This window comes from Sinocyclocheilus rhinocerous, unplaced genomic scaffold (genome assembly GCF_001515625.1).
Source record: "Sinocyclocheilus rhinocerous isolate Xijiao unplaced genomic scaffold, SAMN03320098_v1.1 scaffold1603, whole genome shotgun sequence".
In the NCBI taxonomy this organism is placed as follows: Eukaryota; Metazoa; Chordata; class Actinopteri; order Cypriniformes; family Cyprinidae; genus Sinocyclocheilus; species Sinocyclocheilus rhinocerous.
In genome coordinates, this window is record NW_015623880.1 from 670,725 (window position 1) to 686,079 (window position 15,355).

At 38.5% G+C, this 15,355-nt stretch overlaps 1 protein-coding gene across 1 annotated transcript in view; it reads right to left on the minus strand.

The window, feature by feature from the left end:
- LOC107737386 (ephrin type-A receptor 7-like) overlaps window positions 1–9,642 on the minus strand; it is an 83,198-nt gene extending 73,556 nt beyond the window's left edge. The window contains exons 1-3 of the mRNA XM_016548876.1: window positions 9,475–9,642; window positions 7,986–8,050; window positions 5,958–6,627 (exon numbers count right to left, since the gene is read on the minus strand). Coding sequence (XP_016404362.1) covers window positions 5,958–6,627; window positions 7,986–8,050; window positions 9,475–9,568 — 829 coding nt within the window. The 5' untranslated portion in view covers window positions 9,569–9,642. The remainder of the gene's footprint in view (window positions 1–5,957; window positions 6,628–7,985; window positions 8,051–9,474) is intronic.
- Between the last annotated feature and the right edge of the window lie 5,713 nt (window positions 9,643–15,355).

Here is a 15,355-nt window from a genome sequence, read left to right on the forward strand (position 1 = left end):
TCTTTTTTTTTTTTTTTGACTCAGCAGGGAAATGCAGCATTAGATCAAACGCACATATTTTTACAGCGAGAACAAAAACCCTGAAGCGATGTGAAATATGCCAAGGTGAATAGCCAGGAATCTTTGTCATTTTGCTGTAACGTTGTGATTTCCGTGGTGTCACCGGGGTCGCTCACGGGCTGGGCATGGGGTCAGTGAATATTAACTTCATTTACACATGGTAGCAAACAGAGCAGCTTGCACAATGCAGGCCTGTCTGCTCTGCTTAGTAACGTGAGCAGCTGAGCTGACAGGTCACTGCCAGGCTGGAAGATGGATGAGCTGAGCAGTTGACCCTTGGCTTGCCTGAGGAGCCAGCTCTATGGCTTCTTTCCCTTTTGAACAAAGACCCCCTACCAGCAACCACCCTGCCTCGCAACTCCAGCAGCACTAACAGGTCCCGACATCTCCATCAACCCTTGCACGCACACACACACAAGCAGATTTTGATAGGCTTAGTCTTTTTAGCTCAACACACCCAACCAAACGCTCTTTTATGCACGCATACACACACTATGGGTGGCTTACCCCCTTTAGCTGCCTAAACGCTGGCACACACACTTCTCTTTTCGAATTGCTCTCTGCTCATCCGTACTAATGGATGCAATTGGACAAGCGGACACTGTGTTAAAAGCAACAAAGCAGCCATGTGCGTGTATGTGTGTGTGTGTGTGTGTTCGGAGCAGCTTTGGCCCGAGGCGACCGGGTGAAAGTGATATGTGACCAGGTTGAAGGCCTTAACACTCAGTGAGCATCAGGGAGGGTCTGTTGTCAGAGTGACTCTCCTCTGGGAGAGCAGTAGAGCAGGAGACTCAGCAGCTCAATCTCTCCCTAAGAGCAAAATCAATAACTTATTACATAACTGCACACTTTTCTCCTTTACAGAGAGAGGGAGAGAGAGATAGAGAGAAGGAAGGAAGGAAGTCTAAGGAGGCTTGTTCTAGTATGAAAATGTCCTTTTTTACTGTGCTAATATCACAACCAGGACTCCTGAAAATGACAAGGGAGCCATTGGCTACTTTAATGGATCATTAGGTAGCTCTGTTGACAAATTACAGAATTGCTTGATATAGATGGTTGTTCAGAAGTGATGTTGTCCATGCTTACGTTTAATCACAATTATCTGCTGTGGTCTAGATCCAAGGGGATGCACATTTATGCTTTACAATTGTTAGTATCAGTTAGTGTACAACAGTTGCAAAAAAACTGTGTATTCAACTCACTTGATTCAAATCAACCTTGTATTTTCTTTGCTAGACAATAACCAATATTTTTTTGTAACATATAGGCCCGGTTTCACAGAGGGCTTAGACTAAGCCAGGATTAGGCCATAGTTCAATTAGGACATTTAAGTAATTTTTATTAACATGCCTTAGAAAAAACATTACTGGTGTGCATCTTGAGACAAAACAAAAGCACTGATAAATTTTAAGATCAGTCAGTGCGAGTTTCTTTCAGTTAAAACAGCGCAGACTTACATTTTAGTCTAGGACTAGGCTTAAGCCTTGTCTGTGAAACCGGGGAATAGAATAACATTTTACAAAAATTTTTTAATACGTATCTTTATTAACTATTATTAATTAGTTTAAATAATAACATTTTACAAAAAATTTTTAATACGTATCTTTATTAACTATTATTAATTAGTTTAAATATTAAACTATTATTAATCAGATCAAATCAAAGAATCACTCATAGTTCATTCAGTGAACATTGCATGAATCATTGAGCGAGGGAATCCAAGTAAAACAACTAAGTTGCCTGTAAGTAACAGACTATTTCATGAATTGTTTGGATTGATTCAATAAAAAGAACCAGTTCAAAAGAGTAATTTGTTCCAGAATAGGAAATTACAGCACAGTGTAATTTGAAAGTTTTCCAAAAATGGTGTGAATGCCATCTCAGTGACTACATTTTATTTATTTATGTTTGTTTGTTATTATATATTATTTAATATAATTATTTTCAGAATAATCTAGTGAGAATCTAGTGAATAGTGCTTTAATTATGAATGACAGTTTGTTAACCGTTCTGCATTTTACCTAAGAACTTTTTTGATCCAATGAAACGTGATTGCGAACATGAAGCTACTATAACACATCAATAACTGGACTGGCGCCAACTGACAGGCCTGACTGACGACACAACACAATAACAGCTCCGCTCGTGTTCAAAGCCACCTTCCATCTGACAAAACCACGGGGGAAAATCAAGCAGTGCTCCGGGAGCACGCCACTCTTCTCCAAGACCCTGGCCGGGCGAGAAGGCCATTATCCATCAGCAGATGATTCTAACCCTGACAGTTTCAGACCCAACGGGCTTCCCCGAGGAACTTGCCTCAGTTTGAATAATTAAGCCCACTTACAGTTCTCTAACGGATGACCATTTGTAGCCTTTACTTTCACACCTTATCAATCACTTGTGTGTCAGGGCTTTATACAATCTGCCCGCCCCCAGCTCCTGGTGGAATCATTTGAAATGCAAAGCATGGTCTTGCTCTTGCGTCCCTCCACCCCAGCTACTTCTGCAGCTTGTCTCCACAACTAGTGCCCTCCTTCTGTGTTCTGGCAATCCATCAGGCTTTGACTAACTTCTGTCCAACTATTTGACATCTGGGAGATGGATGGTGTCAGCGCCTGCCGTTGCCAGTACCTCCTCCTGTTAGCATGTTAGCCAACGCTAGCTTGTTTTTCCCCTTAGAATAATAAACAAAGGTTTGCCTTGTAAATAATGCAAACTGGAAGAGTAGGTCAACTATCGGTTAATATTTGGCATTTCTTTAGACGAGATACGGTTATTAACGTGACGTGATGTGACTGAGCAACATACATTCCACTGATTGTTCGCAAAAGCTTAACGAAAACAAAGAGATCAATGTCTGTCTACAAGGACTCTTTTTCTGCTTCCAAAGGACTTAGTGTCTCCATTTTCTCTGAGTAACCACTGTTGAACAGAGCTTCGCAAATGAATAGAAGCTATTTTTGCTCGAGCTCTATGCAAATAAACTCTGGCATGCTGCTGAACTCTTCAAATTGCTTTTTTTCCAACACTCATAACACTAATTATTTTTACTGTGATGAGCGGATCTCTGGAAAAGCATTTAGGAGTGAAGCCACGAGTGCCACAAAATGAGTTGAAAAGAGCAAGGGATGGAGAAAAAAAAGTTATGGGATGACCAAAATTTTATGTCATTCCAAACCTGTGTGACTTTATTTTTTTCTGTGGAACACAAAAGTTGATATTTTGAAGGTTTCTAGTCATACAATGGAAGTCAATGGGGTCTTTGGGCCCCATTGACATTCATTGTATATTTTTCAAAATAGCTTATTTTGTGCTCTACAGAAGAAAGAAAATAATTGATGACAAAATGTTAGGGTGAACTATCCCTTTAAGAGTTGACTGTTCACAAAAAGACAGTTTTAGAGGTTTTTAAAAAGTTTGACATTTTAAAAGTTGGTGACGTCCCAAACATACTCAACATGGCTCAAGACTCGTCACAACAGTCAAAACCATCTGCTTAACTTAACTTAAAATACTGTGCCAAAGGATGCAAGAGTGTGTTGTGCAAATGCCCACTTACAGGAAGAGGAAGGAGAAAAAGGAGGAAGAAATGAAAGACACACAATCCTCAGGCATCTGATGAATGAGATGACCAAACACACATTTTCATGGCCCTCCTTAGGTTTCCCCACTCAATTTTTAATGCAAGACATTTTAGACTTCATCCCGTATGTATGAGCGTCTGTTTGTGTGCGTATCCGTATATAAATAGTGCAGATTTTATAACAGAACACGATAAGGTGGTGTAAAAACAGGAGCTTTTGAAGGCATCAGGGTCACAGTGTCTTGGCCGAGCCCCTGAGGGGAGGAAAAGAAAGTCAAAACACACATTTTCATGGCCCTCCTTAGGTTTCCCCACTCAATTTTTAATGCAAGACATTTTAGACTTTATCCCGTATGTATGAGCGTCTGTTTGTGTGCGTATCCGTATATAAATAGTGCAGATTTTATAACAGAACACGATAAGGTGGTGTAAAAACAGGAGCTTTTGAAGGCATCAGGGTCACAGTGTCTTGGCCGAGCCCCTGAGGGGAGGAAAAGAAAGAAAAGATAAAGAAAAAGACAGAGAGGGCTGCAACATGAGCTGTATACTCTTGGAAAGATCAGTCCTCCATATTAAAAAGACCCCTGTCACTCACAGGCCTTCAGCCCCAGATACCGTGCACTGCATTGCTGTTTCTCCAACAGAAGGGGAAAACACAACAGTATATTTCAGTCTGGTTGGTGCTCGGGAGGAAACTCTGAACAGGCAATTTAATATCAGGGGGATCGCTAAGAGGAAGTGCTGATGCGGCAGTCTCATGCTCATTTTATTTAGATTAACTACAGTGGTAATATCACAACCACTCATGCCAGGAGCGACGCACAACTCATAAAGTGACAATGGAAGGGGTCAGGAATCGAAATGGGTGACAAGGTTTGTTTGTTGCCGGCTTGCCGAGAAACATGCAACATTGTTTTTGAGGAATGTAAGATGGCTTCGTGAACAGTGATTAATTCTCTGGAAAAGCATTCGAGACTTTCTGAGAGTTCGGCATTGCTTCACACCGCATGCAAATTTCACTTTTATTTTTTTATTTTTTTATTTTTTGCTTTGAGTGAGTAAAAATTCCTGAATATTTCATAGGTTAAAAAACGGTAGAATTGTAAAAAAAAAAAAAGATGTAAAACGCATCCTTTTATTATGCTTAATGTGTGCCAAATAGCCCATATTACATAGAAGCACCATCAGCTTTCTCCTTTGCTCCCTTTCTGGCTTTTAAAATGGCTTTCAGCTTTGCAACAACCTCTCAGCATGAAGCAGCCTTGCCCATTTTAGCTTTTGATAACATAATAGTGTTCTGAAGCACCCTTTACATGATAACTTAATAATGCAGACGTGTATGTGCACCACATAAAAGCTATCCAAACCTTCCAGAGATATCTGATTAATCATTACTGGTCTGCACACTTGATAATCTATAGAGGTGGAGGTGACCCAGATCGGCAGAAAAAAGGGTGGACGGCCACTTAAACCACACAACACCAAGAGCTCCTATCCCTCAGATCCTAATCATGTGTCATGTGACCGGCAAAAAAACAACGCTTAGCACCATTAGTGACAGCGATGGCACTTGGAGTGTTTTAGTCTTAATTGCAGAGTATATCAGAGGCAACTGTAATTCCGTTTCCGGTTCGGACACTTCCTAAATAACCCCGGGACTTGGCTGTTTGTTTTCTCTTTCTGTCGGGGTCATTTGAAAGGTCCGGAGAGGGACTGGGCGACAGGCTGAACCTCCTCCGGACACAGTGTCGTTTGCGAGCGAATGGTTTGGCTCGGCGCCAAATGGAAAGAGAATAAAAGAGAAGAAGAAAGAGAGCGGGCTGTTTCTGAGAGCTAAGCTGGTGTGCTAGTTATCATTTAATTCCAGTGTCAACATGCATAAGGCTATAAATTAAGAGCCCACAAATCAAACAACTAACAGGGATTCAAATTATTGTGCCAAGGATTTTTGCCCCCGCATTTAATCCATCATTATTATCTCTGCCCAATAAGCATGTGTTTTTTTTTTACTCTGCTTTTCTTTTATTAATCATCCGTCGTCTGCTTTGTATTTTTCAGCATGGTTTGTTTTGTTATTGCATTGCTTTGCTGTAATTCTGATGAATTACCTCGCGTTGGGATAACTCTATGCTTAGGCACTCAGTCAAACAATTGGAACAAGGATTGTCTTGGTAAATGGACACATAAGCGAGTCTTACACATAATAATAACTTATTAATTGCTTCATTGTCCTTTCTTCTGTCTCATGTAAGGTTAATCAGCGGTGCTCTAATACATGCCAACAGATGTGTGCAAATAAAAATAAAGTACTCACGTTCACATGCATCTCCCTTCTGGTGAAATCCAGCTTTGCATATACATTTCCCAATGGGTACCAGCCATTCTCCTTCTGCGCTGCAGTGCATTTTGGGAGAGTTGTCGGCCTCCTCCTCTGCATCATTAACGCATGTGCCCTCCACTTCTACCAGCGACGAAAACTCCGATCCCGTCACTGTATCTGGGAACGTGGCCAGGTTCTCAATAATTGACCAACACTTCTTGTAATACACTTTGACGGAGACCAAAGCGATGCAGGCACCTACATCCTGAAAGGCCAGGTAGAAGCCTCGGCGGGAGAGGGGCCCGATTATACGCACCTCCGTGTTGAGCTTCATCTTTCTTTCCCCCAGGTCACCCTGAGTGAAACTCTCGTCCGCGGCTATAGTGTCAATTTTCACATACTGACTCTCCCTTATATTCCTGCCCACCTCCACGTCGGCTTCCTGGTAGTACAAGTTGAACGTCTCCTTGCAAGAGCCAACCACCCCTGGAAGGCTGTTACAATCCCTCAAGGTAAACTTCAGCTCCACAAAAATCCTCTGGGCATCGCCCTTCTCAATCCAGTTAGTCCGTAGCCAGTTGTTCTGATTTGGCTCCATGACCTGGCAGACCTGGTATGTGCGAATGGGTGTGTAGTTTTCATCTAAGCCGCTGATCTCTTCCCACTGAGAAAAAGTAAAATGCAGTTAATCATCATTATATCATGTGCTGTACTAAAATGCTCAGAACTAACCGCAAGGGAGAATCTTACAGCATGTTAAAACTGGCCTCTGTGTGAACAAATGCCCAAACGCTCCGCGATATAAGATGATCTACGTGAATTCATCTGCAGCCAGGTGCTTAATTTTGCATAAACTGAGAATTTGAAATTCTTGTTGAGAGTATTAACCTAAAACATTCATTTTTTGTGATCTGCAATTATATGTGCAGTTCTGATTATTGTTGGTGTCTGTCAATTAATGCAAACGCTTATAACCACATAAAATTTTTTTAAATAAATAAAAAAACTCATATATGTATTGAAAACAATTCATCATGCCGAACAGTAACAATGTACACTACCAGTCAAAATGTTTTCAAACTCCACTATAAAAATATTTTGCAAAGTATCAAAAAAAAAGTGTGGTAATGTGTGATGACATCAAAATTAACTGCTTTTAATTCAGTCAAAAACATTATTTAATATAAACAGGACTTTAGGCTACACTGGCAAAAGTAATTTTCTGGCCTTCTTTCAAACAACTTGGGACGATTAAATTCCATGTATGCTGGACACTTGTTGGTTGTGTGTCTTTTATTATTTGTTTTAACTCATTAAAAAGTTTTTAATTTATACAAACACACAATACTACTTTTTTTGACCACACTGAATGCAAGTTTAAAATAAAAGTGAGCAGAACTGACAGAAATTATGACAAGTTAAATGAATAAAACCAAATATGTTGTTTCAAAGATGAAAACATTTTTAAACTCTAAATAAGATTGGATGCACTCGAATCACATGACTAACAACATCAAATCTGCATTCTAAACTTTTTAATTGCTGTTACTTTTTTTAGTTATGACTTTTCAAAATTATTTTGTGTTCTAATTAATTGTTAAAAATGCCTAAGACTTATAAAAAAGCAACAAAACATAATTAAGAATATAACAAGTTAATACACTAAGTTCAGCAGAAAATCACTTTGTTGGCCTTAGTTGAACGAATCTAAAACAAACGCGTCTGTATTTTACACGCCTTCCTTAAAGCTTTTATAAAAGCTAGTTTAGGATCGACAAACAACTTTTAAAAGAAACAAAACCACCTTCGTATAAAGTAAAACCAAATTATCTATTGTTTAGCTTTTTAGAAACATTGTGATGTGGTGCAAAGACTCACAACTGAAAAAAAAATAACAACGCATTATACCACCACATAATTTTAGGTTGCACTCAAAATACTATGAGCAGTAAGTGCATTACAGAAGAGGTGAAAATCATAAATGTTTGCTGTAAAGTAAAAGTTGTAAAGTTTCCAGCTTACCCCGCTTGGAGGAGACGATATCCATTCCAGCTCTGTCTGCTGCGCCTTTGAATCCAGCAGGATCACTGCCGACGACACATAAAGCGCACATTTACAATAATGCATCTTTAATTGTGATTAATGTTTGGCACACATCTCACTCATATTCCAGAAGCATTTTACATCGCGAGCGAGCGCAGATACAAACCAAATGCGAGAGAGTGCGCGAGTTTGACCCATTTTCAGCAGACAGCCGTGGAGATTTATGGCAATAAGCACCTCGTGCCTCTGAAACCTGTGCGACACCTGTTCATATGTCAATATAACCGACGGGCACGCTTTCGCTTTTGGTGTAACTAGATCGAGAAATCGGTAAAGTTCCTTCGTTTGAACCGCTGAGAATATTACGCGGATACGCACGCGCGCGCACAGAACGACTTCGTCGCGTGTGAAATTAATCTCGGTTTTGTTATTTAAATACATTTCGTTGAAGCGTTATCTGGGTTTTGTGTGGCCATATGACTAAATGGAGCTGGTTAAATAATAAAATAAATAATTAGATTAAATATTGTAATTAAAAACTCTCAAAATGGCATTAGCTGAGATCAGAACCTTAATTAAAAAATAATTAAAATCAATTTGATAGGTTAAATAAATTCGTCATTGAGTGTGTTCAGTAATCAATAAACCTCTAAGTGAACTACAACAAACAGCCATAAGATCAATTGGACCTATTTATACCACATACAGATTTGATCCTTTAATTTCTTATTTCATCAAGGAGGCACGATACGTTCGGCTCAGGCTATATGTAGCTAACATAGTTGATGTTGATGTGTGATGTACATACTTGCGGTGCAGACATGTACGGTAGAAACACACTGCTCTTCATACTAAATCTGTAGCCTACTCGATAACTTGGTAATACAGAAGCACTTCTATTGCTTAATGATTGCATGAGACTTTCAACCCGGCAAATCCGATACTACTACTAACTGAAGGTGATCCCATGAGTATTTTAAAATAATAAGCGTGATACATGTTGCAGTCAAGTTGCAGAATTGACTGTATACCTGCTGCCCAGTTGGTTAACAAGGCACATCAAGCAGATCTTTTCAAGTTTGGTATTGCGGTTGTCTCTTTGCAGTAAAAAGAAACGCACGTAGTGTTTTCCGATAAAACGAGAACGTGATAACCAGGAGATAGAGGGCTGTGAGGGTTAAGCTTAACTGGATAAATTTTGTCTATCATGTTTAGTTGCGATGTGCAGTTATAAATCACTCGTCTTCGTGTCTGATTAGCGAAAGTCTGTGCGTCAAGGAAATACACACTCGTGATATCAAACCCAGTCAGGCGTATATCGTTGTCTTATGTGTGATAATAATAATTAAAAAATATATATTGTCTGTTTGTCTGTCAGACTGTCGATACTGTATCTGCACTAACTACTGATTTGCTCGTTCTCGCGATCGCGCTGTCAGGATGCAATGAAGGAAACTTTAGCACTCACCCTCTCTTGTGTTCTGTGCTATTCCAGTGTTCACATAAAAACATAAATGAAGGCAAAATATAGTCCACAAACACGAGACTGAGGTGCAAACCATGGTGCAGTTGAAAGTTGGCTAAACAGTGTGCGCTTTTTCCAACGCGGCGTTCCCTTCCCATTGACGACGCTCCGGCAACCAGCTCTGGGTGAATAAAACAGCCGTCTCTCACTCAAATAGCGTCGGCAGCTGGGAGGCGGGGCTTAGAGCATTCAGCGTGTCACTCATCTTGACTGAAAGAGCGCACACCCACACTTGGCGCGAGAAAGGCTGTCGGTGTAAAAACGCCGACGAATCATCTTGAAGCGAAGGCGGATCCTCAATTTTAGTCAAAAACCGACCGTGTGGATTCACAAACTTTCTGATTAAATGCTTGTTGGACAATGTAGAAAATATTTTATATTAAGAAAAATAGATTATATTCTAATGTTCTGCTCGAAATACTGTAGGCTACTGGACTTTAACATTTAAAACACTATGGGTTAAGTTAAATGAAAAGTGAAAACAGTAAGTACATCAAAACAACCTTTGAGAACTAGTGAGATACCTTTCCCTGCAACACTAGTTGCACGGAAGCCTACTCTATCAAGATAAGACTTGAATCTTGGGTAGGGCAGCCAAGCATGTCACGACATCCGAGGAAACGTTTATATTTTTCCCAAGTCATCGAAGAGCATTGCATCATCAGCAGATATCCTTAGCAAATCTCATCATGGTGCCTGTCGTGTCTGGCAGCTGTTTTTGAAACGCATACTCATAGCTTGCAATGTCAAGACTTTGTTTAGTCACTAACCTAACGGCACATTACAGTTTAAGTTACATCAATAAAAATATTTTAGAGGCCAAATCAAGCAGAAGTAGCTCCTCTATTTATTTAAGTTACATTTTCCAGAGAATTTAGGCTACATCCCATATAAAAGAAAGAAGAAATGTTAGAACAGATAATTTTTGCTTTTATGTTTGCTTGTATCTCTAGACACTCACTATTAAGGATTTTAACTAGGCCAATTAGTTGACAAAACCAGGCTTTGTGTATAAATGTTCTCCAAAGGGACAAACGTTAAGTTAAAACATGATGAACAAATTTAGTACAATTCTTGAACTAGTTGTTTCCTGTATGCTGTGTATTCCATTGTGGAGGCCCAAACCTGCAGAAATTAAAAAGAAATAAATAAATCTAAGAGTAAAAATGAAGTTAAAAACAAATACAGAAATTAAGAAATAAGTAACACATACAATTAGATAGCATTTAGTTTGTAGTATTTATTCAGTATTCATCAGGGTCAATTAGTATTTGTGTTATTAATTCATTTATTACTTCATTAATTTTTATTTATGCATGCATGCACGCATACAAGTTTAGGCCTCATATTCCATGACATTTGGGACTGATAGACAACAAGGATTTTTCACAAGTGTTATTTCTGTCAAATATACACTGTGTTTTCTGAAAATAAAAGTGAAACTCTTGTTGATTGTGAAGTGAAGGGCAGGAGGTCTGTTGTGTAGGTATAAAGACATCGAGACAGACAAACACAGATAAACATTGACTGCTGTGTTTTTTTAGAAGGTCACCTAATGAAGGAAAGTGCCCTGCTGATGGGCAATGGGTGTGGATGCATTGATTCATTATATGCGTTACTGCTTAAGAAATGTTGACTGTGAAGATTGAGCTGCTGGGGTTTTAAGCGGTGCCATGGAATCGAGATAAACACAAAACACAATTAAGAAGTGTTAAGTTAATTTCCTGCTGCTCAGATGACTTGCCAAATCACTGATAAATGAAAGCATGAAAGGGACCTCATTACCCCGCGAACGTATAATGCATTTGTTACAGGTCACTTATGAATCTCCATTTCCTAGAATGAGTAAAACAACTGTAATTATGCCCCCCAAATATTGATTAATAAACTCTGTGCATCACAAATGGATGGAGGTAGACAAGGACTCATTTCAAGGTTTATTTACCTCGGTTTTCTTATTTATTTTTTGTTGTTTGGCCTGTTTATTATGCAAATGATTTCTAATCCTCTTTACACTTGATGCACGCTCCTGTGTAGCACATTTCCATGTTGCTTAGTATTGGCTTATTAAACTAGCTTAAATTAGTAATGTTTTGGATGGACATACTTTAGTTGCCTATATCTTAAAATAGTTCAAATCAACCCACATGAGTGTGAAAATGACAAGATATTCAGCATTTGTTTTGCTCATATGAATATCATCGTCTGAGCTGGATTAAACCGATCCATGTACGCATGTATGAATTCATGTTTGAATATTTATAATCAACAAAATGTTCATTAACATTCTCATTCAGCTGAGTCTCGCGTGATAGCGCCAAGCTTTCCAGGTTGTTCACATACTAATTGCACTTTTCCTCATTTTTGTTTAACTGAAGAAAAAAAAAATCCCCAAATCTTCACATTGCAACTCAGAATAAGCATTTAGCAGCCACATTAGTGAGTCCTCCTCATCAGCTTAATGTTGCCATGACATCAGTTAATTGAATTCTTTTGTTTGAATTGGGATTACACTGTAGTAGTCATGTGGAGATGATGGTTTGTGTAAGCGACATTATACCTGACTCCACATAGAGCTCTAAGCTGAGCCCTCACAAAGAGCTAATCATTTTAGAGGATATTTCATTCTGAGTAGGTCTTTAGTGCGTCTTCCCTGAGAAGAATCACCATCCTTCAGTGATAACATTAACCATTATTGTTATTTTACCAAAATTCATTTGAAATAAAATGGCAGAGGTTGGGTGAAGTGTACTAGACTACATGACCTACATTGTTCAAGTGGTGATCATGCACCACTATGAGGTCATACAAATGTTTATTTGGGACTTAAAAGCAATTGTTTTATTCCAATAAACTGTGGCAAACATGACGACCCTCAAGGGATACCACTTCAAGCGAGCGAATTGACCACATTTATAAATGTCTGCCTACACTCAAGTGCTTGTAACCAACAAAGAAGGCGTGAAAAAAAAAAATAGGACATGACTTGTTCAAGGTGTTCTTATTATGTCTGATCTTTTTGGCATTTATTTGTGGCGTTTTTCACAGCACAAAAAGCATAGACTAGATCTAGATTCATCAGCAGGCAATAACATGCCATTCTATTCTGTTATTTTCCTTCAGGAGAGCACATGTTTTTTTTTTTAAGTTTCTCAGTCAATCTGCAGCAGCTAAACAACTGAGCCGAAATAAATGGATGGCCAGGCCAAAAGTATACTATTAAATACTATAATATATATTTTCCACTTGTTTATAATGAGAGTGGAGCACCTTCAGAGCGGCAGGCTGTCGGTCTGATCCCTTCACTCAGGCTGGGTGGAGCACAGCCGAGTTGTCTGGATTCTTTGAGGGATTGAAGGGAAAACCACCCAGAGATTTAATATCCAGAGGGACTGAAAGCTTGGTGGACGAATGGGCTTGGTGAGCACTTGCGGGACTTTTTTAGTCCTTTTTATTGGTAAATAATATAGTGTCCCAACAGATCCAGACAAAATCAAGGGTGTTTACTCAGGGATTGTTGCAGGCTGACTAACATTCACCTTACATTGTCTGTTGGTGTAATCACAGATCTAGACCTGTACTGGTTATGTGTTGTAAGACATGTTCAAAATTGTAAAATAATTAGGATACTTTTTTTTTTGCTTCTTAACAGACCTGGCAGTGTAAATTGATGTGATTTAATTATTAAATACATTACATTAAATTTTACATTATTGTTACAAAAAAAATCTGTTCAGTTTTCAACAACTGTTTTCAACATTAATAATAAGAATAAATATTACTTGAGCACCAAATCAGCATTAGAATGACTTCTGAAAGATCATGTGACACTGAAGACTAGAGTAATGGCTGTTGAAAATTCAGCTTTGTCATCACAGGAATAAATTAAAATTTCAATTGTATTTCACAGTATTACTGTTTTCATTGTATTTATTTGATTTAATAAATGCATAAATATTACAAACTTTTGAACAGTATTGTATATTCATATTTTATTTATGAAAAAATACATATTCTTACTAATTGCATATGTATATATTTTACTTATATATAAATAAATAGTGTTAATAAATAAATGAAATAAATCCAATTATATATTGTGTATACAAATCCAATATATCCAGTCTCACAACAATACACACACACACACATATATATATATATATAGAGAGAGAGAGAGAGAGAGATTTCTGAGATTTTTTGGCCCACTACCACAAATGGCCTACGGGCTTTTTCAATTATAGATTGCCCTTTAGACTGTACACATTTTCAAAAAGCAACCATTACTTTTCAGGCTAAAGCGAACTGAAGGAATTTAATCATATCTCCTTTTACCCTTTTCAAAAAGAACAATTAATGAAATTTAACATGTGCATCAATTTCAAACGTCTATTGTGGCAGGTCACTCCCACAGTGTTGTTTGTCTAGAGGAAAGACAATGACACCTCATTTGTGTCGGTGAAAGCATGTTGCAGTGATCTGTCAGTTTAGACAGCAAGGCTGTTTAACTCCACTAATTGTCAGAGTAACATGAAAAACAAAGTTCTTTTTATCTGTAATTTAATTATGTACAGAGCAACAGTCGCCATGCAGTACAAATCAGAGACAGAAGAGGGACTGCCTGAATCTTGAGCTATGCGAGTCTGTCATGAAAAACAAAGCTCTTTTTATCTGTAATTTAATTATGTACAGAGCAACAGTCGCCATGCAGTACAAATCAGAGACAGAAGAGGGACTGCCTGAATCTTGAGCTATGCGAGTCTGTCACCAGAGGCGGCAATAAACTCCATGCATTGATTGATCTGCGCTCATTAAAGTGAAGAACCAAAGCCTGCTCTTGTTTCTTATGTTTCTTATATGAGCATTATTATTAGTCAAACAAAAGCTTTTAACCACAGCTTGTATGGTACTCAAAATATGTGTGAAAGAGTGAAATCAACATGGCGAGTTTATCTGTCATCTGTCATACTCTGTTTGACTTTACATGACTTTACATTTGTCAGATGAAGCTTCCCCTACGACTTTAAGACTCGTGTCCTTCCTCAGTGTTACTGTGGATTCATGTCACAGGCATGTATAAGCGCTATGTATAACTGTGTCTTTAAATAAGCTCTTTATGGGGAGCTGTTCAGTTTACCCTGAAATGAAATACATGTTTATGAAAAGATGAAAATGAGAAGAAAAAAAATTAGTCCGAATTATATCATTCCACAGGCACTGCTCTTGTGATTATCATGTCATCAACATGACTATCTCTATTTCCCTATGTGTCAGTTTCCTGGTCTGTACGGACTACAGGGACACTTGCGTAGTTGTACACAGATTTTGTAGTTGACAGATGAAGACATACAGATGAGTTAGTCACACTAGCCTGCTATACGCTAGTCCAGCATGTAGAACTAAGTAGGTTTATGGCCGTTTGATGATGTCTATTTTGGCCTTTCATGTCATTCTACAAGCTTAGTGTGCTACGTTAGCACTTAGTCCCAGGATAAACAGACAAATCACATCTTGAAACGCAAGTGTGGAGGCGTCTGACATGCACAACTGGAGATGAATAGTGCTCAGGCTTTCAAAATCGCAAGCAGAAATTTGGACTTTCATCAAGATGACTGTATGAAAAGATTTTACTCCAATTCATGTGTCTTGCTCCCTTCATGATCGAAGGAGATGAAAGCTAGGAATGGAAAGTAAAACTGCCTGAGTGATTTACAGTTGATCAGATATGAGACCTCTTTCTCATATATCATTCTGTGTAGAGCTACACAAATTCCTTTTAGCTTTAAGGTAACACCTAGCACTCATGCTAAAGGAAGTATGGAGC